Source organism: Lucilia sericata, unplaced genomic scaffold, assembly GCF_015586225.1.
Source record: "Lucilia sericata isolate MDLA Ls3-8-SP2 unplaced genomic scaffold, ASM1558622v1 Contig001126F_arrow, whole genome shotgun sequence".
Classification (NCBI taxonomy): Eukaryota; Metazoa; Arthropoda; class Insecta; order Diptera; family Calliphoridae; genus Lucilia; species Lucilia sericata.
Genome location: NW_023995097.1, coordinates 124,072 through 151,504, shown reverse-complemented (window position 1 = coordinate 151,504; position 27,433 = coordinate 124,072). Strand labels below are relative to the sequence as shown.

General features: G+C 27.6%; 1 protein-coding gene across 1 annotated transcript in view; it reads right to left on the bottom strand.

Moving 5' to 3' along the window:
- Nucleotides 1-6,171: 6,171 nt before the first annotated feature.
- LOC119610141 (carbonic anhydrase-related protein 10) overlaps nt 6,172-27,433 on the bottom strand; it is a 42,280-nt gene continuing 21,018 nt past the window's right edge. The window contains exons 3-9 of the mRNA XM_037965251.1: nt 19,748-19,795; nt 14,699-14,835; nt 14,235-14,426; nt 13,998-14,160; nt 11,296-11,450; nt 7,627-7,758; nt 6,172-7,397 (exon numbers count right to left, since the gene is read on the bottom strand). Of these exons, the coding sequence (XP_037821179.1) occupies nt 7,311-7,397; nt 7,627-7,758; nt 11,296-11,450; nt 13,998-14,160; nt 14,235-14,426; nt 14,699-14,835; nt 19,748-19,795 (914 nt within the window). The 3' untranslated portion in view covers nt 6,172-7,310. The remainder of the gene's footprint in view (nt 7,398-7,626; nt 7,759-11,295; nt 11,451-13,997; nt 14,161-14,234; nt 14,427-14,698; nt 14,836-19,747; nt 19,796-27,433) is intronic.

The window sequence follows — 27,433 nt, the reverse complement described above, 5'->3', positions numbered from 1 at the left end:
CTATAAAAGACTGGCGAGCCAAATGCAATCTATGACATGGTGAAACATTCACTTTAATATCTCAAGTAGTTGTCTAGGAGTATCAAGTTGCAATGAACAATCGTTAAAACTGAAAGGCTTCTGAAATTTGGTACGTATGTATGCATCAAACTGAATAATCATGCTCTGTTATATAGCAAGTTTCCTATAATATGCTGCTTTAAGTAAAACCAATTTTTATTTTTTATATATTTTAAGTTTTTATTTTCATATATCTTTTTTATGCAATTTATTTATTTTCAGCGTTTTTTTATTTCTTAGTAATTTTAACATTTTCTTTTTCATATACAACATATACTTTATTTGTTTAGTTTTTTTAATTGTTTATAATACTTTTAGTTATCAATTATTTTATATTTTATAGTAATTTTCTTTTATTTATTATTTAGTAACTTAATATTAAATAACTATAACTTCTATGTAAATTGCGTTTATATACAGGTGTCTACATATTTCTAAATTTTATTTTTATCTTTGATACTTAAGCAATTTTTGACTTAAATTTAAACATAATTTTAATGCACCTAATTTGTTTAATGATTTCATATAAAATTATAATTGCACAAATAACTAGTTTAACTAACAACTTTACTTTTGTATTTTTATTATTCATTTTATTTAGTATGGCATTTTTTTTAGTAATTATGTTCATTTCTTTAATTTATTTTTCAATTTATACTACGGAATACTTATGATTATTATATTTAATAACTTAAAGTCAACTAATTGTTAGGTGTACGAGAGTTTGGGTTTGGTTTTTTCTACTATTTTTTTACTCTTCTTAATACGAATATTGGGAAATAATTTCATTTATTACAATAGTTGTTTGTTAGTTATGGAGAGAAATTATTTATGTTTAGTTATATGTCTTTAGTAGTAGTATTGATAATAGGTTATAATTTGTATGTCTCATTTTTTCAACAAGTAATAATTTACAATAGAATTAGAATTAGTTTTAGTTGGACATTTTAATGTCAAATAATTGTGGTGTGTTGTAATGAGTGTGTATAATTAAATGACACAATAGACAATTTTAGTATATTTTGATTAAATGTAATATTATGTAGTAAAGAATAGTATAAGAAGTGAAATTTATGTTGATGTACAAGTTTTTTTTTTTTTTGATTTAAAATACTTTTTATTGAATCAGTCTGAACTTCAAGGTGGTTTGTTTAATATTCAACTTATTTAAACATTATATTTAGAGATACACATTTATTTGTTCTCATATTTAGATATGCTTTTTATTTTTAGCCACTATTTCATGGCTAATACAGTCATTAGGTCTTAAATGTTGTAATTTTTGAATTGAATTCCAATATTGAAATAGTAAACGTTCTTGAAAAGATTAACATTCTCTAAAATTTTTAATTTTTGCCAACATCTGTTGCGTATGATTATTATTTATTTCATCGTCATAATTAATATTGCGTATACGTATATGTAACTTTATGATGAGGGTTTCTTGAGTTAATTCCTAATAGAGGAGACGATAGAATTGTCATAATAAGTAAATTGTATCATTATAGAATACAACTAATTTGACCTAAATATTAACATTAATAAGGGTAATAGATACATTTAAAATAGAAGCCCAAAAATAAAATTTTTTATCTCACAAAAATGTAAGAACAAAAAATATAACTTCAGCATATAATATAATATATATTTCGCTTCTTCGGAAGTCATTACACATCTCTTCTATAGAAGGTAAAAAGTTCACTGATTACTACTTTTGAAGTGGTGATAAATGTTATTCTTTTGGAATTATTTCGCTTTATTTTTGCTGGGAAATGATGGTTGGTTTTCATACACAAATACTATTTTCTTTTCTGTTTGTCTAGCGAAAATTATTTTCTTAATTTTTCTTGTAAGTAGAAGTAAACGGAACAGTTAAAAAGTATAAACGTTAGAAACACGTTTTCAGAAAAATGGTCTTTAAAACCCTTATTCCATTTTTCAATTATTACACGATTTTGAAATACAAATTATCAAACTGTGTTAAGAACTCGAAATGTAAGGTCACAAAACACTTATTTATAGTGCCAGACATTATTGTTATTATTATTTTTTGCATATTTGTTGTCTCAAAATGGGAAATTCGCAGTGGTGATTGCACTATAGTCCTTTAAAAATAATGTGGAACGAATAGAAATACATCAAATGCCTGACACTGCCTTTAGAAAATATATTAAATAAAATTAATTTAATACTGTTTTTTAAAATGTTTTATGGCGGTATTGGTATATCTGATGCATTAGTACTGACTCTCATTACTCAAACAATACAAAAATTATGTTAAATTTCAATAAAAATCTTAAATTTCATTAAACGTTAAAACAAAACACAAACCACTGCGTATACTTAATATTCAATACAGTTCAATCAAACAAATATTAATCATACGTCGTGTATAATTTATGAAAATTTAATTTAAATTCATACTGTGTTAAGCATGAAAAAAATTCCATAAAACATTCCTTTTAATTGTCTATTTTTGTCTCTATTTATACAACACACAAAAAACATTTAATGATTGTTTTAAAGCTAAAAAACCAGTACAAAAGAGTCAATTGTTCAATATTTAATAAATTAACAATTATTCATATACACACATATAGATTTACATACATACATAAATATAAAAAATGGCTTTAGTTTAAAATTAATAAAATATTTAATAAATATACATATGTATATAAATATATAAAATATTAAATACAAATTTATCAAAATGCATTTTGATTAGTTAAATTAGGAAACGAATAAATCAATTAAAATTTTTTTTGAAAAAAATATAGCAATAAATAAAGAGTTTTGTTTTGTATAATCCATTTTTAATCTTTTGATTAAGTACATTTTTTGTTAGTTTTTATATTAAATATTATTTTTATTAAATACTATCCCCAGTGTATAGACTATCAATACATACATTTATGTATATATATAGTGTGTATGTATGTAGTTATGTATATATTTTTTATAATTTATATATGTATAATAACACTATATTTTGCTTTTTTTTTTGTTGTTGCTTTATTTTACTTTATAAATTTATTTATAGCAATTTATTTTCATTTATTATTTTTTTTGTATTTTTTGTTTTTTATTATATAAATCATGTGTATGCGTATTTTTAAATAGTTATTTTTAAAGTTATTGTCCACCCATCCAGTTTTTTGTTTTGTTAATTTCTTTTTTGTTTGTTTGTATGTTTTATTTGTATTAATTAAAAAATTTTATATGAAAATTTATAATGAAATGAAAAGAGAAAAAAATTCTCTTTAATATGAAAATTATAGAAATTAATTTAAAAATCTGTTAAAATATTAAGGGAGATTTCATAGGGGAATTAATTATCAGTAAATTATATTTTTGTGTAAAATTTGCATAAGATTTTGGTAGAAATTAATTTCGTTATGGAAAACTATTTTTCTAAGCTTTCCTTTCAAATAGAAAGGTTTGAAAGGAATCGAATCAAATGAAATTAGTGTTGGTATTTACTAAAATAATTCTTTGGTCAAAGTCATACAATGAACAGGAAATCATTTGGTTTAATCGAGCTCTTTCGCTCAAATTAATACGACCTCCATACGAGAAGTCTTTAATGCCACCTTAGATTACTATTAAAGATTGATTATCTGCGACTATCAAAAGAGTCTACAGATTAGACTGAGATTATTGATTTCTTATATAGAAGCTTCTAATTTCTTATCTCCTTGGAATAAGAATTTTTTTCTTTGAGATTAGAATCGTCGATTAACAATTCAACAAATTGGCTAAGATACTATAGGAAATCTCTTATCGGTGCGTATTCCTCACCTTAAGAAGTCCACGAATATCAAAATTCTTTAAATGAGATGGCGATACATTCGTATATATGTATACATTAGATTTATATAGGTCAAGCGACACGGAGACAATTACGGAAATGTCATTGTCTATGGGTGAATTGTACATAGACAACCCCCGGGGGCATGTTTCCTTGGTGTTATGTTTCCATCTTGGTGTTATTGCAATACCTCTAGTCTGCCAGAACTACAAACTGGTGACGATTAAATAATTTGACATGGGGTCTAACCAGAGCACCAGATAATCTGGTACTACGGGTGGCCAGTTGCTCGCAGGACTTGTCCTGGCGTTGTATGTATCTCTTACACTTCCCGTATTATAAGTTGAGGAATTTTCAGGTTGACACTTGGTAGTTGCTTGTCATTCCGTAGATCGTTCTTTATGGTCTGAGAATGGAACTGATGTAATTAGTGAACGATCGGGAAAGACTCCCATGCCCGAGAGGAGACTAGTACTGATTTAGTAGACCTTTTACTTCAGGGAAGTTCTCGGTGCTGTTACCATCTCAACAGGATGCATATTGTTTAATGCTACGCGACTTGTAGTTGAGGTCTGACCCTCTACTTTACTACTTCGGAAATTCCTACATCTTTTGTCTCATTATCTGACATAGAGGGGGATCCTGATTTATCGGCTCTAGGTGCTGTTGCCGAATCTCAGTGGTGTGGTTGCGCGGGCTTTGAATGGTTAATGATGCAATCTTTCATGACTTCATAAGGGTGGTCACCTTCCGGTATACCGGAAGATTGATTTCACCTGATGTTGGGATAGTCTTCCCTTCTATTGGCATTGGACCAGTGATTGCTTTTTCCTTGTCGAGTTTGCATTGGGATTGATCCGCAACGGGGATACCATGGCAAGAGATTACATAGCTCGATTACTTCAGCAAAGCGCTTGTACATGGACCTGCACAACCATGTACAAAAAATTGCCACCTGAGTTCTTCAGTCTACCCAGTGCATCAAAAAGACCACCGTGAAATAAGGCGGTGTAACATCTTTTACATAGACAAGTTCTGTGTTGACTTTCTCTTAGAATTATATTTTCTCAAGACTGCTTTTTACTAAAGTAGTATTGCGTTAACACTAGGTCTTTATGGCCTGGAATAAATACGTCTTTAGTGTCAATTATAACTGGTTCCTGTAGCTTAGGAAATTATGCTAGATATACATATGTACATATAGGACTCCCATATAATCATTTTTGAAGGAGCTGTCAAAATGAATATGAAGAGGATATGTAATTGTCCTGCTCTATGAAAGAATCGTTAACAAAAACTGAGCAGTAGCTATTATACTGATCTAGCTGATGTATCAAACGTTCAATTGGAGCGTCTAATTGCATTCCTGAATGTATCTAACTTGGTACGATCATGCATAACAAGGACGTAGTACTCTTCTTTAATTCTATCTTTAACACTTTTTTCTTGTTTTCTCTACTTCTCGATTACTTCTGTTTAATGTTTTATTCATCCTTTCCTTGTTACTTGTATCATTTCTTTAGTTTTCATTTAAATTTAATTAAACCTCAAACCACTGCGTATACTTAATATGCAATACAGTTACCCAGCAAAAAAAATTTGATGTTGTTAAAGAAGAAGGGATATTTTCATGATTTCTTTAGTACGTATTCTATTTAATGCGTTTTAAATACATGCCTAAATTCTAATAAATTTGTCATCAGTGAAGGCATGAAAAATGCACCCAAATTCACTCATGTAACTCCACTATAGGAATTGTAATATTTTACTATAATTTGGTATTCTCTTAGGAGATTTAACGAAAACGTGCATTTCATACAATAAATATTAAAAATGACATTAATTTTTTATTAGATTTTTGTTTTTGTAGGTACCTACCTACCTAGTAATATTAAGTCCATTTTAACATTAATAAGAGAAGGAAAAAAACGAGACTGCTTAACGGATTTAAAACACAATGGGTATTTTTCCTCTGCATGAATTTAAATCCAATAAAAATCAGTTATGTTTTATCTTATTTTATTTTTATCAATATCACGCAAAAAAATATTTAAATATTGATAACTAAATCGAAATACCATTATTAATGCATTTTTAAATAAATATAGTGCACCAATGAAAATTCGCTTGAGAATCATCGAATATTCATTGGTTATAAGAACTCATTTAAATGACGAACTATTTTTCCAAATACGAACACATGCATGCCAATGACACGCTAATGTTAAAATCATGCATGTTTCCCCTAAATATGAACCAGTTCATTATCAGGTCAACCCATGCATTTACTACTTTTTTTGCACGTCTTTTTTTGCTGGGTAAATAGACAATTATTAATCATACGACATGTATAACTTATATACATTTCTCTCGGATGAGATGAATTTGACGAAAATGTCCTTTTCCTTTGACCAAAAGATGGCAAAAGACGCAGAAAGATTGTATCTCCAACAGATATGACAGACTTATATTTTGGTCTTGAAATCTATGCAGATAATTGAATTTTGGTAGATATAATATTTTTTATCATTTTAATATTTTATAAGGATAAATTATTTTCATTTTTATACCAAAATACAAATTTTACTGAAAGCTGAAACAATTTAATTTTTCAGAATTTAATGCCAAATGTAAACTATTCCTGGAAATATATTTTAAACTAGGCTTGATATAACTATGATATAACAACTTATTAAAATATTTTAAAAACTAAACATCTGAGAGGCACATTATGATTTAGTTTTACTGCGATGAAATCTCCCATAAATCGAAAACGGAAAATATTTATAAAATTAAATTTTTGTTTAAAGAAATTATTAATAAATAAAATATAATATTGTTTTTGTTTGTAATATTTGTTCTGTTCTGCCTTTCAATACTTATATAAAAGACCTGAGTCTATGGTAGTATAATGATTATAATTATTATTAAATTTAATACCATTATCAACATCATGGTCAACCTTTTCATACTTACTGTCATCAGCAACATTAACATGAACAACATCAACATCATTGTCACCCTTTAAGTTTGACTCTTCGTCGTCATTGTCAACATCATCATCACCATCATCATCGTCATAATGATTGTTGACATAATAATTTTTGTTGTTTTTAACCGGAAAATATAATGGTAAATTAAATTTAAATTTAACATCCGTTGTTGTCGTTGTTAATATTGTTGCTGTTGCTGCTGTTGTTATTGGTGTTTTTGCTTTAGTTGTTGTTAATGCTGCTGCAGCTATTATCATAAGACTACCGTTTCCCGATCCAATATCTTCATTATCATTGTACTGTTTTGTAATTGTAGCCAATTTTATTTTTGTTTTTTTAATATTGTTTTTTGTTTTTGTTGTCATCATCACATGACCATCATCATCATCGCCATCATTATCATAATTGTTTTTGCCATTTATATGTCGGCTTTTATCCATAATGGGTCAACGAATCAATAGTCCTGTATCAGGTGACCAACGATTCGCTCTATAATACATATCCTTATACATGGAAGGACAAGCATTTTGATTCTGTAAATAAAAAAAAAAAAAATGAAAATAAACAAACAAATATTGAAATGAACAGACAAGAATTTAATGCATTATAATGAATATTCAATTACAAGTGTTTGGTGAAGGCGAATATAAATATTTAATGATTTCAGTTGTGTGGAGAAATTAAAAGTTCTGACAAAGATTTAACACTTTTTATATGTTAAAATAATTTTGTAGAAATTTTTTTTTTATTAAATATACTCACCTTATTTTTCTTAAAATCTATATTAGTTCTAACAGTTCTATGATGTAAATTTTGCACCGGTCGTGCATTATTGCCTAAAGGAGCTTTCGGAGTATTTTCTGAGCCCTGCATTAGCCGTCTCAGTTGGTATAACTGTAAATAAAAAAAATTCAAATACATTATCGATTATTGGTTACTTGCACCATAAATCATAAAAAACAAATAACGGTAATAAAAATTAACAAATTAATTTTGCATAAAAAACTTCTCCATATAATAGTTTATATAAATCATAAATCATTATTGTATGTAATTGTTATTATTTTTTTTTTCATTTTATAAATTATTATTTTTGCAACAATTAAAAATAACAAATTATCCATACTTAACACGTAATCATGTTAAATTACGTAAAAAATCCATTCTGCAATCAGATAATAATTATAGGAAATATTGTAAAGTATGTGAAAAAATAACAATATTTATAAAAAAAATAAAACAATAATAAAAACATCAACATTATTTCAGACAGCTACAAATATCCATACAATCATTCGAGCATTTTGGTTAACAAGGCTTTATTTTTAATTGCAACCACATTTTCACGCCACTAACGCTACATTTATTTTAATTTGAAAAAAATTAAACATTTTGAAATAAAATTTCTTATTTTGGTTAAATTTCTCAACCGAGTTATAAAGTTATTAACAGAATTATTACTGGATTTTTTAAGAAGAAATTGTTAATAAACTACTTATAAATACCCGCATTAGTATACTCTAACAAATCGATGTATATATAGAAATAAACTGCATTATTTTATAACTTTAATTTACCAATTTATTTCATGTTTTTTTAATAAACATGTTTTACAAATAAACATATTTCCTTTCTATTTCTGATTTTCCTATGGGAATTGGATTACTCACATCTCTGCAAATAAATATTTATATTCTATTCTATTATAATTAAAGCATTTAAATGTAAAATGTATTAATTATAATTCATTTTAAAAATTTTTCTATATTTATGTCATGATTTTTTGTTATTGTTTAATTATCTATACATACACATATAAATACACTAAAATAAATACAAATGTAAAAATAAATACATATGTATAGATATGCAACCTGAATCCATCAGCTTGGTTATTTTTCAGTACACAGGTTTTATAAAGTATTTACCATTTAACCATAAATACCACATTTTTACATATACACATACATATGTATTTGCATTGAAATGCATGATTATGTCTATGTATATAATAATTTACGAAAACATTTCCTATTGATATGCTTATTCATAGTTGAAATAAAATATTTTTATTTTAAAAACTAATTGATTTTTTACAATTTAATTAATTGCACATAAAGAGAATTTTTTCTTCTTTTTTTTTGATATTTATTTGATAAATGTAAAATTTTTGAATTTGTTATAAGTGAATTTGTTAGCAAAGCAAAAACTTTTGATTATATTTGAATACACTGCTGGAAATTGGAATAAACCGATAATACTATATAATGTTCTTAAGATATAAGCCCTCAGACTTAAATGTCAATAATCTAAACTAATTTCTAATCCATAGAATAGATCAATGTCTAGTCGATATACATACTAGATCATTATCTCTTTTAAAGTCTACACTACTATATATAACACTGTCTGGTAAATAGATTAGACCGCTGTTTGTTTCGTCAATAGTCTAAAAACTGTCTAGTCAATGGACTGCACCACTGTCTAGTTAATAGACTATAGTAGTATTTAATTAATAGAGCAGACCACTGTCTAGGCAATTGACTAGACCACAGTCTAGTAAATATATTAATAGGCTAAACTGGTGTCTAATTAATATAGCAGATCACTGTCTAGACGAAAGACTAGACCATTGTCTAGTCATTATACCAGATTCCTGTCTAGTGAATAAACATGACTGGATTAATTAAACATGACTGGATTAATTAGACCAATATCTATTAACAACACACTGTTTAATCGATAGGCTAGTCCACAATCCAGTAAATGGAAGAGACTCCTGACTAGTCATTAAGCTAGACCAGTGAAGAAACAAGACTACTGTTTAGTCAGTAAGATATACCAATGTCTAGCCGATAGATTAGATCAGTGTCTAAAATACTAAACCACTGTCAAGTCAATAGACAGGACAACTTTCTATGCAATAGACTAGACCATTGCCTAGAAAATTTCATAGATTAGAGAGTGCTCAATAGACTAGATTACTGTACAGTTAACAGACTCATTATAATTTATTACTGTCTAGTGCATAGGCTTGATCCCATTCTGGATTACTATTTGGCCAACAGGCTAGACGTCTGTCTACTCAACAGACTAGACCACTTTATAGTTAATAGACTACTTCACTGCTTTATCAAAAGATTAGAGCACTACCTAGTCAATAGAATAGAACATTCTCTAGTCAATAGATTTCAAAACTGTTAAGTCATTAGACTATAATACTGTATTGTCAATAGACTAGACCACTGTATAGTCAACAGACTAGATTACTGTGAAGTCAATCAACTATACCACAGTCTACTCAGTAATTTTTTACTGTTTATACCCTACAACACTATAGTGGCGAGGGAATATGGGTTTGTGCTGATGTTTACAACTCACAAAAATATTGGTCATACTACCACTTTAAAGTATACTCAGAATCTAAGTCTATTAAGACATGTCCTTGTATCCGGCTGGTTGTTCATGTAAACCTTGTGCGAAAGCTACAGACCGCAATTTAAAAAATATTTTAATAAAATTTGAACCATACATGTTTTTTGGCACAAGGACAAAGCTTATTAAAAATGGTTGAAATCGGTCCATTATTTCACCTAGCCCCCATACAGCCGGACCTTCTGATTTAGGATTTTTAACTTATTACTACGTCAAATAAACAACTTTCTCTTCAAAAATTGGAACAACTGAGTTTTATATAGGCGCAAATAACCGTGACGATTTCTGTACTGATAGGCCCTTATTTGGCCCTAGCCCCCATATAAACCCCCTTTGAAAAATATCTTAAACGTCCTATATTGACTTATAACCATTTGTGTCGCGATGAAATTCAGTATAACTAACTTTTATATAAAAATACTTCCCTCCTCTCAATTTTTTGAGGATCGGCCCATATTTGACCCTAACTTCCATATAAAGCCTCTTTTAGAAATTGTCTTTTTCATCAATAAATTCCTTAAGTACACCGGAATTAAGGTAAAATTCATTATTCATAAAATTCAGTTACTTTATAAAAAATAATTAATTTTTAAAATACACATCATATCGCACACCCAGTACAAAAGTGACACAACTCAAAATTTTTTCAGAAAAGGGAACAAATTTTTTACAAATTCTGAAACATAAAGAAAGGAATGCATAACGTTTTTTCTTGAACAGTTAACAACAACAGAATACACTATTATTATAGAGATAAACAAGTATCTTGTGAATAATTTAAATCTTAAAGAATATAAACACGCAAAAATATAGTTTGGAGTTGAGTTCCTTTAGTACTGGGTGTGGGGTATAGTCGGTCATGTCCGACTATACTTTTCTACTTGTTTTTTTTTTTTTTACTTCGGGGATAATGAATAAAAACTCCCACAAAAAATTCCAAATGATTCAAAATTATATAATTAATAATGTTTCTAATTAAAATTAACATTAGCTTACCTCTTGTTTTGTAATATAAATAGGTTTATTAACTATAATCCAGACAGTACTTTCCCAGCAGCCGGGATGTGTGGTGGATCCTTCGTAGGTAATATAATGATCTGTATTTGGCAGCAGAGCACGTACAGACAAATGTCTGATGGGTGTTGAAAATCCTGAAATAAGAAAATTATATAATCGATGACTACCATTTACATATGTTTGTAATCTAGATATATTCCATTTAAATACTTATTTAAATATTTCCTCTACCTTTATGTAGATATATTTATTTATTATAGCCACTAAACTTCCTTCTACTCTTCCGAAAACATAAAAGTAATAAAAAAACTTTAAGTGTTGGTTTAAATTTTCGCGCTATTTCCGTTGCTGTGAGAATAAAACTTTTCTCGACATTTTTTCTCACTTTTCGTTTTGTTGTTTGTGTTCGTAAAATCTATAGAAATGGCAGCAACAAACTGCATGAGGCAATTGTTAGATGTCTACTAGGCTGTTGCATGAAATAATTTAAACAATTTTCAACTGCCATAAACAAGAGCAACAAACTGTTGTAGTCGCAGTAGAAGTGGGAAAGACAAACAAAGACATGAAGTGCAATAAGAGAAAATAATATTGGAAATATGTATTTATGTATGTTTTACTCAGAGGACATTGATAACGAATGTGATGGACAACTACTAGGTGGATTTGAAATAACTAAAGTTTGCCATTTATGATTAGAGTAGATGTAGAGATTATATTAAAAGGTTTTAGAAAATTTATTTGAAACCTGTTGTGCGTTTTAAAAATATATTGGATGTGGTTGTAATAAAACTCTCTATGTATATGTACAAAGCACTGAGTAAATAAGTGATTCCGATTCAATATTTCATAAAAAATTTAAATTTTCTACTAAAAACATCCCTGTAAAACTTTCATTACCATGTAAGGGGTTAAAATACTAAAATTTAATTACACACTGGAGGCAAGTACTTACCACAAATGATTACAAGTAACTAGAAAAAGTAGTCATTATAAATCGCATGAAAAAACGTATACAGGTTCTATATCCTCACTGGCAAGATGACTAATGAATTAGAAAGTATTTATATAATACATTATTAGTAAGACCTTATTAGACTACTTTATGTAATCCAGATGATATGCAGTAGTCACTGAAAAGTATGTTGTGAGGTAATCAATTATAATTGATAGACATTACCCAGTTTTTGCTGGGATGAAATGATGTAATTACTATATCGAATGAGCTTTCGTAACTAACACAAGTATGACTTTTTCTTCGATATCGAATAATTTTACGGGATCACGTATGCGGTAATTCGACTGTCATCAAAAAATGTTCAACAAAATAATAGCAATGTGGGTGCTTCCGAAGGTTAGTTCGTAGTGTTGTAGTCTGTCAGTGCAGAGATAGTCGGTTAGATTCGCAAAAGAGAGCACAATAGACCCTTTAGTGGCCTAGATCTATTTATTTAGATTTTCTTTCAAACTAAACAAGATGAAGTTGACTGTTTTAATAAATATATAAAATTATTAGGTTTAATAGACGAAAACAACTATAATGTTATAAAACGAGGAGTATACTAAACTTGACTTTTTATCTCTGCTGCAACAAGTTTCCCCCTAAAAATGAATTTAAATAAAATTCAACAAAACGCTCGTTGACATTAAAGTAAAAATATTTATGAAATTATTTAAAAAACACACTCTTTAATGAACTTATACATTAACAAATCTAATGTACCACTAAATATGCCACCCTGGCGCAAGTGAAAGTAAAGTGAAGGCAAGAAATGAAAATTATAGTTATTTTGTAGAAGGAAAAAAGCGAAAAAAAACAACTAAAAAATAAACTTGTTTAATAATATAATGGGGGGAAACCCGACATTACGTGTTAGTTATGTTGTTGTATATTATAAAATATTTTTATTGGCTTTAATGGGTGGAAAAAAAGAAAGTATGCATAATTTTATGCCATTTACTAGTTTCACTTCATACAACTTTTTCCGCGGATATTTTTCAGTTGGTGGATTTGATAGTTGGGTGCAATTTCTGTTTTTTTTTTACTATTTTTTAATGTAGTAAACGTGCATGAGGGTATGTTTATGTTATCGTTGTTGTAATAGTTGTATAACGGTATGAAAAAGGAAAAGGAAATTCACGTAACTGTAAATGTTTTGTAGGCAAAGACGGTCAACAACAGAAGCATTTTTATGATTATTATTATGATGATGATGACGATGATGTTGCCATTGTTGTTGTTCTTCATCTACTTTCAATTCACATTGTGGTAGAACGCCATAATAAAAAAAAATAAATATATTCACAACAGCACAGAACTTGCAACATTATAAACTTTACCTAATTTAGGAGAAAAAATTGTGAATGTTAAATGAGTTCATTTTTATTTTTCTTGTTTAGTGGCCTAAACAAATAAGGTCATGATATTTTAAACTATATTTATGCAATTATGTATGCTTGTATGAGTATGTATGATTTTAAATGACCGGAAATATATAAAGTCTTGTAAATGCCACAATATTTGACACCTGCTTGTACATGTCAATCATCACTACTCTCTATACGCAAAACACCCACCCACCCACTCGACATTTAGTGAAGTCAACAAATTGACATGTTGACCTATTTAAGTCATATTTTTTTTAAAGAATAATATGCAGAGTCATCGTGTTTGTACTCACCTCTAAATAGCACCTTGTTAAATGTACTTGTTATGATGCGCAATTCAGGATTTGGTGTTTCACCAATTTGTACCATTAGCGAAAGACCAACAATGCCCTGGGATTTATGTTGAGCTTCGGACATATTATGATACAATTCCTTGTTGAAGCCATAGATTTGTATCTAAAAATATGATTATTATTATTTTTTTTTTTGTTATAAAAATAAACATTTAATATTATTATTTTAAAACTTACCTCTCCTGGAAAACTATAACCCTGTATATAGTGTTCTGATCCACGTGTATTTTCCGTACCATAATGTATGTATATCTCCTCAAATTGATACTTGTATGCCAAGGGGCCACCGGATATGTTAACATGTTGCTTTGTATCTTTGTCAACGCGAAAGACAAGCGATTGACCTGTATTGTGTAGTGTACCGGAAACCTAATGATAACACAGCACATAAACACATTGAAACAAAATGCACAGAGTGACACAGACATTGTGGTTGTTGGAAAAGAGAAAGAGAGATTGGGAGAGAGAGAAAAAAAAATAGATTTTCAAACTTTTGTATTACTTGTTAATTTGTTTAGCAGTTTGTTTGACTTTTTTTTGTAATTCAGTTTCTTTTTTACCTTTTCTGTTTGATTTTTGCAATTGTGTGCAAAAATGATTTTTGTGTTTTTCTTTTATATTTTTTTGTTTAAAGCGCTTACCTTGTGTTTATCTATGTGCAATGGCCGTAGAAATGGATCAAACAATAATTTATCTGGTACTATATCGATGGGTGACTGTCGTCTACCTTTATTGCACATATTCCATTGTGGATTTATAAGGCCCCAAAAACTTGGTCCTAAAAAAGATAACAAAATAGAAATTATTGAAAAATTTAAATTTAAAAAAATGTTTATAATGTTATTGCATTTTAAAGTATTTTTCAATAAAATCATAAAAATATATCTATTGCTGTATAGTGTAAGTACTTCAGTATTTTATGATTGTTATGTAAAGTTCAATATTATGACATCAATGTATTCTGGAATTCTGCTAAAAAGAAAGTACTCAACACTAGTAGCATTTCTGATTAAACTCTGAGTTTATTTTTTATGATTGGCATTGGAAGCTTTAGAACAATACCCTAAGTGCAGAAGATTTATAATTCGAGCAGATTTAACTAAATGGTCTAGCTCTGCAGAAAATGTGATTCCTGTATAACAAAAGAATTAGCTCCCGCTATGTGAAATATGGATAGTCAAAGATTACAAAAATCACAACCATTTTCTGAGTCAGTTTAGCTATACATGTCCGTCAGTCTGTCCATCCTTTTATTCAAACTACAGGTCCCAATTCTGAAGATAATTTATGGATTCATGATCTTCAATTGTATCAGGAACAAATCCTATTGAAAATGGTTGAAATCGATCCATTATTTCACCTAGTCCCCAGACGACCTTACCGCCCGAATAAGGCTTTTGAGCTCATTATTATGTTAAATATTCTATTATATCTACAAAAATTAGCACAACTTAGTTTTATATAAGTCTAAATGATACTTTCGATTTTCGTCCTTATTTGACCCTAGCCCCCATACAAAGTTCTCTTTAGAAAATGACTTGAAGTTAAATAGGTTACTTTTAATCACTAGTATCACGATGAAATTCTGCATACATAACTTTAATGTAAACATATATGAATCCCTCTCCAAAAATGTTTGAGGATAGGCCTATGTTTACCCTTGTCCCTATATAACCCCATTTATAGTAAATCACTTTTTTCTTAACAAATTGTTAAAATATATCGGAATTAAGCTAAAAAAAAAAACAAGTTATATGTTTTATTATAAAAAATAATCCACATCTCACTGGTGTAGGGTATCATATGATCGGCCATGCCCAAAATATTAAGTGATATTTTTACTCTAATTTTTACTAAAGATATTTTTACCTAAAGAAACATAAAAAAATTGGTTCTTCACTTCTAAGTATACAAGTCAGCTCAAAATCTATGTGATCAATTAAGCAAAGTCCGTCCGTCCGTCTGTCTGTCTGTCTGTCTGTCTGTCTGTCTGTCTCTCTGTCTGTCTGTCTGCCTGTCTGTCTGTCTGTCTGTCTGTCTGTCTGTCTGTCTGTCTGTCTGTCTGTCGATCTGTCTGTCTGTACGATACTCAAGGATATTACCAAAATTAAAAAAGATCTGTTAACTTTTCCTTTTAATTTTTAACGCTTTTCTGTATAACTACGACTACGAATATAACTCAATAACTCAATGCTAAAAAAATCATTCAAATTAAATTTACTGCTTTTTAATTGATATTGTATGAAACTCTTGTTGTTGTAGTTGTTGTTTACAGTTTTATTTTTTTTTTTTCGAAAAAATATTCAGGAAATTGATTTTTACCTCTTTTTGTTAAAGAGTTAAAAAATCGACAAAAACTCAGCAACAGGAAAAACTACATCAATTGTACAATGTATAAATTTATACAAGTTTATGTGTATGATGTAAATATACGTGAGTTTGTATGTATGTAAATGGGTATGTACGGCCATAACCAAAGGATATTAATACATGTTACCAATTTACAATGTGGTTTTCATGTTTTTTTTATATAGTTTTTTTCCTTGTTTTTTATTTTCAATGTTATTGTTACTTTTCAATTCATTCATTCTGTTTTATTTTTTGAAATTTGTTTATTCATAACAACAAAACTTTGCTGATTTTTTTATTACATTGAAAAAAGTTATGTTGTTAAATATTGTTCGAATTGTAGTAGTTTTATTTAGTGATGATGAATGGTAATTATAAATTGTACCAACGAATGGACGGACAAAATTTAGTAAACTTTTTTTTTATTAGAACGATTGTTATAATTTTCATTATATATTATTTCTGATCTAGGCGACATCTGTACAAAAATTGTCCATAGATTAGACTATTTCATCAGTTAGATCAAATATTAATACAGACTAATCTATAGATTAGTTCATAAACTTATGCATATACTCCTGCGTAGAATAATTCATAGATTGGTCCAAGGAGTTAATAGATTAGTTTATAGATAAATCCATAGACTTTTGCAGAAACTAGTACAGTCCATAGACTATTCCTTACGGTAGTCCACAGTCTGGACTAGTGCATAGTCTAATACAGAGACTAGTCTATGGAGTCTATAACATCGACGAGTCCATAGTCTAATCCATAGACTAGTTCATGGGCTAGTACACAAACTAGTCCGTAGTCTATTATATAAACTGGTTTGTAAACTGGCCCAATCAGTAATCAATAGCTTAGTCTATAGACTAGTCAATAGACTGGTCAAAAAACTGGCCAATAGACTGGCCAGTAGACTGTCCAATAGACTGGTCAAGAGACTAGTCTATAATTAGTCCATAGACTGGTTTGTAGTTTAGTCCATTGACTAGACAATAGGGTATTCAACACTATAGTCTATATAGTACATAATAGATTATTAGTACATAAACTAGTCCATATATTATTAAGTCGGAAGATACAAAAATCTGAAAAGTTATTACATATGCTTAAATAATACTAAAATTATTTGTTTTTTTTTTTTTTTTTTTTTTTTGGAAATTAAAATTTTCCATGTCTAATTTCCACCCTAATGTATATTGATACCCTTTCACCTTTCACCACCTCTGTTAGTCTGGTCTGTACAATTGTAAATGTATTTTCATTAAATATTTAAAATTGTGTTGTTAAGTTACCTTAACTTAACACTCTGTTTTTCATTTATTATTTGATATAAATTTTTGCTTTATTTTCATTAAATATATGTATAAATGTTTGCGTTGTGTTGTATGAATAATATAGATTTTTTTTATTTATAAATTTGTATCTGTTAAGTTGCAATGTTCGTGTCAAACGAAATGATGGCTCTGTGACATTATGGATGACAGTGGCCGAGTTATAATTTTACTTTATTTTTATACATATTTTTTATTGTATTTTAATATTTTTGCATTTTATTTTGTTGCTACTTTATTGCACTTTCGTATAACGACAATAAATGTTTTGTTGATAAAACCATTACGGGGTTTTTATTGCAGCAGAGTGTTCTTTGTTTGCTGTCGAATTGTTTTGCTTCCGGTGGTAGTTTTAAATTGAAAATATAAATGAAAGTTATTTGTTGTGATTTTATTTTACACTCTGTATATGTACGTATGTATAAATATTTACACAATTTCCAAGTGAATAGAGAATAACTAATATTTTGATTTTGAATATTTGGAAACTAAATATGTACAAGGAAATAAGTTGACTCATGAATAAATATTTTCTTTTTTAGTTAGTTAGTTAGCTATAAGAATATTATAATTTTTAATTTGGAAATATTTCAAGTTAAAATTTGTATAGTGTCAGTGATTTTGCGAATACATACTTATGTATTTTTAAAATTATATACACATTACCAATAACATGAACATCATTTCAGCAGGAAACTTATCAAGTATCCGAGACCAAAAATACCTCTATTAATTATATAATAATTAAATATTGTGCTTTATTTTGAGTTTTTATTATTATTAATGATTTTAATTTTAATGACGCACTTCATACATTTATTTACGATTATTAGGGCGGAACTAATACCTTAAGTTGATGATAAACAGATATTAAATATTTATAAAATTTTACAAAGTTTTTTTAAAAACTTATTTTTTGTAAACATTATTAATGGCAAATAAAATTAAAAAAAAAACTATTTTGAGGAAAATTCAAATATTTATTCAAAAAATGAAATACTTATTGGAGAATCGATAATTTAGTAATAATTTAAACTTTTACAAGACTAGACTATAGACTAAACTATAGACTAAACTATAGATTAGACTATAGACTAGACTATAGACTAGACTATAGACTAGACTATAAACTAGACTATAGACTAGACTAACTATAGACTAGACTAGACTAGACTAGACTAGACTAGACTAGACTAGACTAGACTAGACTAGACTAGACTATAGACTAGACTATAGACTAGACTATAGACTAGACTAGACTATAGACTAGACTATAGACTAGACTATAGACTAGACTAGACTATAGACTAGACTATAGACTAGACTAAAGACTAGACTATAGACTAGACTATATACTAGACTATAGACTAGACTATAGACTAGACTATAGACTAGACTATAGACTAGACTATAGACTAGACTATAGACTAGACTATAGACTAGACTATAGACTAGACTATAGACTAGACTATAGACTAGACTATAGACTATACTATAGACTAGACTATAGACTAGACTATAGACTAGACTATAGACTAGACTATAGACTAGACTATAGACTAGACTATAGACTAGACTATAGACTAGACTATAGACTAGACTATAGACTAGACTATAGACTAGACTATAGACTAGACTGTAGACTAGACTGTAGACTAGACTATAGACTAGACTATAGACTAGACTATAGACTAGACTGTAGACTAGACTGTAGACTAGACTATAAACTAGACTATAGACTAGACTATAGACTACACACCTGACTATAATTTGTATTTACAAATGTGTGTAAGTAAGTATGTGATCTTAATTGATTTAATTCTATAAATGTTTTTAATTTTTTTCTTGTTAGTAGTGTTGAATAGCAAAACTATTTATTTTTTAACAACAAATATTTAATTTTTAATTGATTATTTATTATAGAAGAATATGTGTATAAAAACGGCTTTTAATTGCAAAAGGTAGAAAATATTTTCATTATTGTCGTTTTCATTAAAAACTTACCGGATATACCGTCATATGTCCACCATTCTTCCCAACTGGCTTTTATACCTGAAAAAGAATAAAATATAATATAATATAAAAAATTTTATTGCATTATTGCTGTATTTAGCACATATTTTGGCAGACGTTGCACAAAATATTTACACATTCGTATATATATAAAAACTATATATAACTGTATCTCTAATTGAGTTTGAGTGTTTGCTATTTATAGCAGTTTTTGCTAAGAAATCAATATCATGGCACCATGTAGTCTATTTAACTCTGGTAAATAACGTCTGGCATTGTGACGCCAAAGTAAACTAGAATAATATGGTTTATTTAAAGGATTTTAAGAGAAATAGTGAAAAATAACACAAAAATAAAAATATTATTTGCGTAATTTTATTTATTTGTAATTTAAAACTTTAACTATATAAAGATTAAAATATTAAACTTGATTAATACTTCTTCACTTTTTCTAATCAATCCAGATTATATATTATATTTATTTGTACAACATAGTTCGTTGTTGCATACGAATCTGCCCATATATGTAAGTCCATAAAATTCACATACAATATTTGTATATTTGATTTTAATCAGTCCAAAAATTAGTTAATCACAGTGTCATGCTTATTCGAATATTAATTTTTGCATGTTATTTACTATGTAGCAGATATGTAGATGATATCAATATTTTTATTTAATTTATTACTGTTTATGTATTTTAATTTAAAATTTAAATAATGCTTGCAGCATAAGTCATCAACTATGAGAATATTATTAATTTGATTTATGTTTTTGATTTATCAAAATTAATTTAAATTTATTAGGAAATTGAAACTAAGCAAGTGTCACAAAGATTAGAATCTATAAATAAAATGAATATAATAAAATGAAAAAGTGTTTAAAGTGTTTAAATAAAAAATTAGTTTATTGTATTCTTATGAACATACATATGGGCAATTCCATGAAAAGGTAAACCACGACTGAAAAAGTTAAAACCTAAAAACTTTTGCACTTTTGAAGATAATTCAACAAAACTAGGTGTATGATCTATATTATTACACCTAGCTACCATACAATCACACGATTTTCATATCAATAAGAATTAATTTGGCCCTAGATCCCATAGAAAGTTTAAATTCACTGAAAATCACTTAAACGTCCATACATCACTTTTAAGCAGTATTATCCCAGCAGGCATTTTTTAACATTTTTGATCACATTCAAGTCATTTACGACTCTTCTGTATGATTAAAATGATCACATATCTCATTTTCTGATCATAAATGATACTTTCATTGGGGGAAAATGTCGCGAACGATGGTATGGAATTGCCCATACGATTGTATGTGACATTCGCTTGCCTTCAGAGTGGTATAGATTTTGTAAAATTAGGAGTACTTGGAAAACCATTTCGTCATTCTGTTCCATTTAAAGAATATTATATTTGCAAAAGGAATCATCCCATTCGGGACCTTGTTTTCCAAAATATTGCGATATCATACGTGGCAAAAAACGGAAGTGTTTTTAAAGTACACGTAAATATTTACGAAAATATGCGAATTCTGTTGGTGTATTTTTTTTGTTTTAATTTCTTACATTATGGGACATATTTTTAATTAGTAATCCATAATTTTCAAATAAAAAAAAATAATATAATTTTATAATGAACATTTTTAAATATCGTACGTGACGCATCGTATGTGACAGATTTTTCTCTTGATTTTTTTTAGGTTATAAAATATATATTTTGGAAATATATGCATACACACACTTCAACAAATCAAAAAGAGTAGGAAAGTGCAGTCGGACTTGGCCGACCTATATACATGTTTAAGCAATTTATAGATAAAAATAAAAACTGGAGTTATATGGCGACTAGGGTCAAATATGGACCGATCCTCATAAAATTCTAGGGTGTAATTTTAATTCATATAAAACTTATTTGTGCCAAATTTTATCATAATACTAGTGATTAGAGGTGAGTTACGGACGTTTAAGTGTTTTCTGAAATTAAACTTTGAATGGAACTAGGGTCAAATGGGGTCCAATCATTATGAAAATCGGCATAAAGGTTAAGGCTGCCGATCTTTGAAGGGATAGTATTATAATTAACAGAATTATGAGCTAAAAAGTGATATTTTTGGGTCCGTTTGTATGGCGGCGAGGTGTAAAAATAGACTGATTTCAAAAATTTGAATTATCTTCAAAAATGCAGAAGTTATAAGGTGGTTTACCTTTTCATGGAATTGTCCATATGTAACATATTTCAAAAGAGTTTTCAAAGTCCTTTTCTTTAGATATTATACAAAAATGGTTTCATGGTTTGCAAACATCAAAAGTACTACATCAAGAGTATGTCGCTTTCTGATTCTGGCACTAAAATGGATAAGGGTAATGATTTAAAATAAAGTATCGGCCCATATAGTGTAAAAAAAACAATTAAAACGTTTATACGAAGCAAAGATTTAAGTATTTTATCTATTAAAAAATAACAATTTAAGAAAAAACAATAACTTTAAATTATTATGTTAGGTATGAATATTTGATTAAAGGAATAAGGGAATAAATTTACATACAAAAATAAACAACAACAAGATTCACACCTTTATTGAATACACTATAATATATACACATATGTATGTATGTATGTATATTTCAAATAAGTATATATATACATGTGTATGTATAAATATAGGTTTAAATAAGTACGTGAAAACTAATAACACACCTTATATCAACTAATAACCATATCCGAAGACAAGTCACTACAAAACTAATAAATACCGTATTTATATATTTATTTAAAAAGGTAGATTCTGTTGTCTGTGTGTTTATTTTGGAATTTATATGTATTTGTATTGTTTATATAGAAGTTAAGAAACTATTGACTTTATCTGTCTGTCTCATTGTCTGTCTGTTAATAGATAACTATAATCATTTCATCAAAAATAAAACCATACATATATATGTATTCACATCTTAACATTCCTCAAGTATTTAATATACATATAGTATATATTATTTACTTACACATCCTAATACATACTAACAAAATTTATATGTATATTTACATCCATCTATCATTATATGATTTGTATTATTGTCATTTCACATTCAATCGTTTAGACATATAATACCCAATAAACCAAAAAAATTAACGTCTGAAAAAATCTTTATTTTCAGAAATTCTTATGGATATCACTGTATGATAAGTGGTTTTAAACAATTTTAAAAAAAGTGAAAAAAAAAAAACAAGAAAACTCAAAAAACTGTTTAAGTGTACACCACTTAAATTCCCTATCATACAAAATTTTTATTTCGAAACTATTTTAATCTTAAAACATAACCTCAATGTTTGCTGGGTTAATAAAAACACACATACATATGCATGTAGATATCTATACGTTTGAGAAATTAATAGGCTTCTCATTTCAACGCCTAAAACAAATTTATTGTCATCATTAGTATTATGTCATCGATTTTAATTAAAAATCTATACTCAATTTGATATATTTATAACCACGAAAACAAACAATCACACAGATATATAAATGCCTTTATTTGTATGAATGTCGGTTTACTTTCATATCTGGCTATAGATGTTTATATGTATGCTTTCAAATGTGTGTAAAGGAAACTCTTTGGCTTTCATGTGTGTGTGTATCTCATTCTTGATCCAAATCAAAAAAATACCAAAACTATTATATGTCTTTGGTGATTTTTCCTTTTTAATCGCTGATAAACATCTGTCATGCTAAGACTACGATTATGAAAGAGGGAAGAAAAATGAGTGTTTGATTTTCTTAACGCTTTAATGGCAAATCTTATATTGGATTTTTGATTTGTGCACCAACCCTTAGGAAATACAGTTAATATTAAAAAAATTACGTCATTTTTGAAATCGGAGAAAGAGAAGCAATTAAGGGATTTTCTATTTATTGTTTTATGGGGAAAGTTTTGTGGACTTTTTGTAGTTTTAAATTAAGAAATAAAATATCGAAGTGTTACTAGAAATGAAAATAGTCAGCATGAAAGCCAAAGTGAATCACTTAAAGATGTCTCAGATCTTGAAATAACCCCTCGCCCACAAAAATAAAAAAAAAATCATCATATTTATGTATTTATACATATACTTTGCTTGAAAATGTGGTACTTTTCTGTGGATATTGTTAGCTAAGACTCGTCAAAGAACTGCTCATGTTTGAGGACAAGTATGAATGAATTTCCAATTGACCTGTTCTGAAAGTGAAGCGTATTACAGATATAGCATTTAACATTGAAAGAAACAAATAGATGTCTGACGGAGAAGGTCTACCTCTTTCTAAAAGGCTTCTAACAGTTATCAACTAACTACTAACTAACTAACTAACTAACTACTAACTAGACTAACTAACTAACTAACTACTAACTAACTAACTAACTAACTAACTAACTAACTAACTACTACTAACTAACTAACTAACTAACTAACTAACTAACTAACTAACTAACTAACTAACAACTAACTAACTAACTACTAACTAACTAACTAACTAACTAACTAACTAACTAACTAACTAACTAACTAACTAACTACTAACTAACTAACAACTAACTAACTAACTAACTAACTAACTAACTAACTAACTAACTAACTAACTAACTAACTACTAACTACTAACTACTAACTAACTAACTAACTACTAACTAACTAACTAACTAACTAACTAACTAACTACTAACTAACTAACTAACTAACTAACTAACTAACTACTACTAACTAACTAACTAACTAACTAACTAACTAACTAACTAACTAACTAACTAACCTAACTAACTAACTAACTAACTAACTAACTACAACTAACTAACTAACTAACTAACTAACTAACTAACTACTAACTAACTAACTACTAACTAACTAACTAACTAACTAACTAACTAACTAACTACTAACTAACTAACTAACTAACTAACTAACTAACTAACTAACTAACTAACTAACTAACTAACTAACTAACTAACTAACTAACTAACTAACTAACTAACTAACTAACTAACTAACTAACTAACTATTACGATTTCAGTTTTTATTCACCATTGGAGACCCTTATTTATGGTTTTCCCATACATACTGTAAATATTTCTAACATTTTTCAAACTGTTTAAAAATCTCTAGTTATTTTCAATGTTCTAAGGAAATGTAATAATTGCCAAACTGCCTAAAATTCCTTTCAGCAACTCTGTTACAAGCGCTTACGTTTACCATAAAACCACTTTTCTTAAGAAGTTAAATACTCATGCAAACATTAATTATGTGGTAAATGTACAAAAACACAACCTTGTGCAAAATTATTTTAAGCCAAAAATATAAAAATATATCAATTGCAAGCTAAAGGAAATTTTAACAACAACTGTCTAGAGGATGTTGGTGCCAGTTTGTCTGGCGCCATTTAAAAAAAACTCTACAGACTTTCAAAATAAACTGAAACAACATTTCTACAAAAAGGAAAGCAGAGCAAGAAAAAAACAGATTCCGCTAGTAAAAAAATAACAAGTTTAAAGGAAACCCCAAAATTTATGCGTTGTAAGAGCTACAACAAATAAAAGAGAAGAAAATTATTTTAAAATGAAACGGAAGTAGAAAAACTAACAAAAAGCGACACAGTAAAACAGTGCTGATGCCAGCCAAGCCAACATTTCAAAACAAAATGAGTTCAATTCATATAGTTAAATATAGTAGCCAAAGGAGTTTGTGTATAAAGAAGCTGTTTTCTTGAATTTTATTTTATGTATTTTTATACAAGTAAATATTTCTTATTGTCTACTTAAAGTCATCACAATAACTATTCCAGATACAGAAGTTGTGTACGAGAGTATTAACTTGGCGACTAACTGACTGCAAAGACAGACAGGGAAATAAACAAACGGAAACAAATAGTATGAATATCTATCAGAGTGCTATAGATATTAAGTAGGATGAGAAAGGGAGTTGAATTTTTATATAAAAAAAAAACCCAAAAATTTTTGGTGCGTACAAACTGCAATCAAAATATCAACAAAATAAAGTTGAAGAACAGAAAAAGAAAAAAAAAATTGATTGTCGAAATAAAACATTATCTTAAAAGCTGATATTCTTTAGTGCATTTATAATGGCAAGTATATGGAAAATTATATTGTTGGTTGCTACAATAGTTGTTTGTTTTTGCCAAACAAGGGTAAATTGAAAGAGTTTTTCTTTTTCATCTGTTTATTCTCTCATGCTGCGAATGTCAACATAAAAACTGACAAAGAAAATGTTGTTTCTTTTTCTCGGAAAAGATTATGATTTTAAATTCTTTAATAGTAAGCTGACGTAAGTCAAAAAATGCCAAAAATATACTTCATATAAGAATTATGTTATTATTAAAATTTTAGATAAAAGATCTACGTGAATAAAAAACAATTGTCAAGTTATGAAGAAATTGAGCCAAAAACGTGTTTTTCGAAAGTGGGCCTTTCTGATAAGTTCATGCAATTTAAGTGATTTTATAGATAGGGCGTTAAGTTACGTCTGTATCTTAACATAGAATGATACGAAAATTTTTTTCTTAATTGAGAAACCTCAAAATTTATATAATTTAAAATCCTTACACTAATTATCCCTTAAAGTCCCTAAAATTTAAATAAATTTCTATATTTTAACTACACCATTTAAAAACAACTAACTCACTAATCCAAAAACTACTCTAGCTTCAATTGCCGTATTTACTTGAAAATTTATTTATAAAACTATGAAAACTATAAAATTTACACAAAATAACATTTAAAATAAATATTTGCTTTTCATTATAACTTATGGTGGGAAAAAAGTCTATAAATTGAATATATAAAAACTAGTTAATCTCATCACATCATATACTATATAGTCCAAATGAACAAGCAAATAAAAAAACAACAACTAAAAACGCAAGAGTAGCTAAATTTTGTATACAAATATTTGAAAAAATTTAGAAGAAAAAAAAAAAGCACAATGATTTTATTTTCCACATTCAATTTATTTGTTAAACATTCAAAATAAAAAGTACAACTTTTCAATTGATTTCTGTAGAAAAATAAATTCAATTGATTTTGATTATAAATTAAAATAAAACTGAAATAAGAAGATAATGAAATGTTGATAACACTTAACTAACAAATTAATTATATTTAAAATAATAATAATATTTGCCATTAACAAAAAGCAGTTGGTTATATTAAATTACTCTCGAAAAAATGTTAGCTATGTAGAGTCAGCATTTCACCAGGTGTTTATTAAATCTCGAATAAAATTTAAAAAAAAAATTATTTAAACATATTTCTTGTAAATAATTTAAATCTTTTTGTAGCGACTAAATTTAGAAAAATATTATTTTTTTAAACTAAAAATAAATAATCCCAATTTTTTTTGAAAACTTATTTTTTTAAGATTTGAAATTATTTTAGTATTTATTTGCAAATATTGTTTTAAATCACAAATAAAATTAATCTTATCTTTTGTAAATAATTTAAATCATTTGATAACTTATCTTTTAAGATTTTAAATAATTTTATTATTTATTTGCAAATAATGTTTTCTTTTATTTGATTTTCAAATGTTATTTAAAATCGTAAATATTGTCCTTTAGCATATTTTCCTGTCATTTTTAATAAAAGTGGCTTTTACAAACTATTATAGACTATAGACATTGTATATAA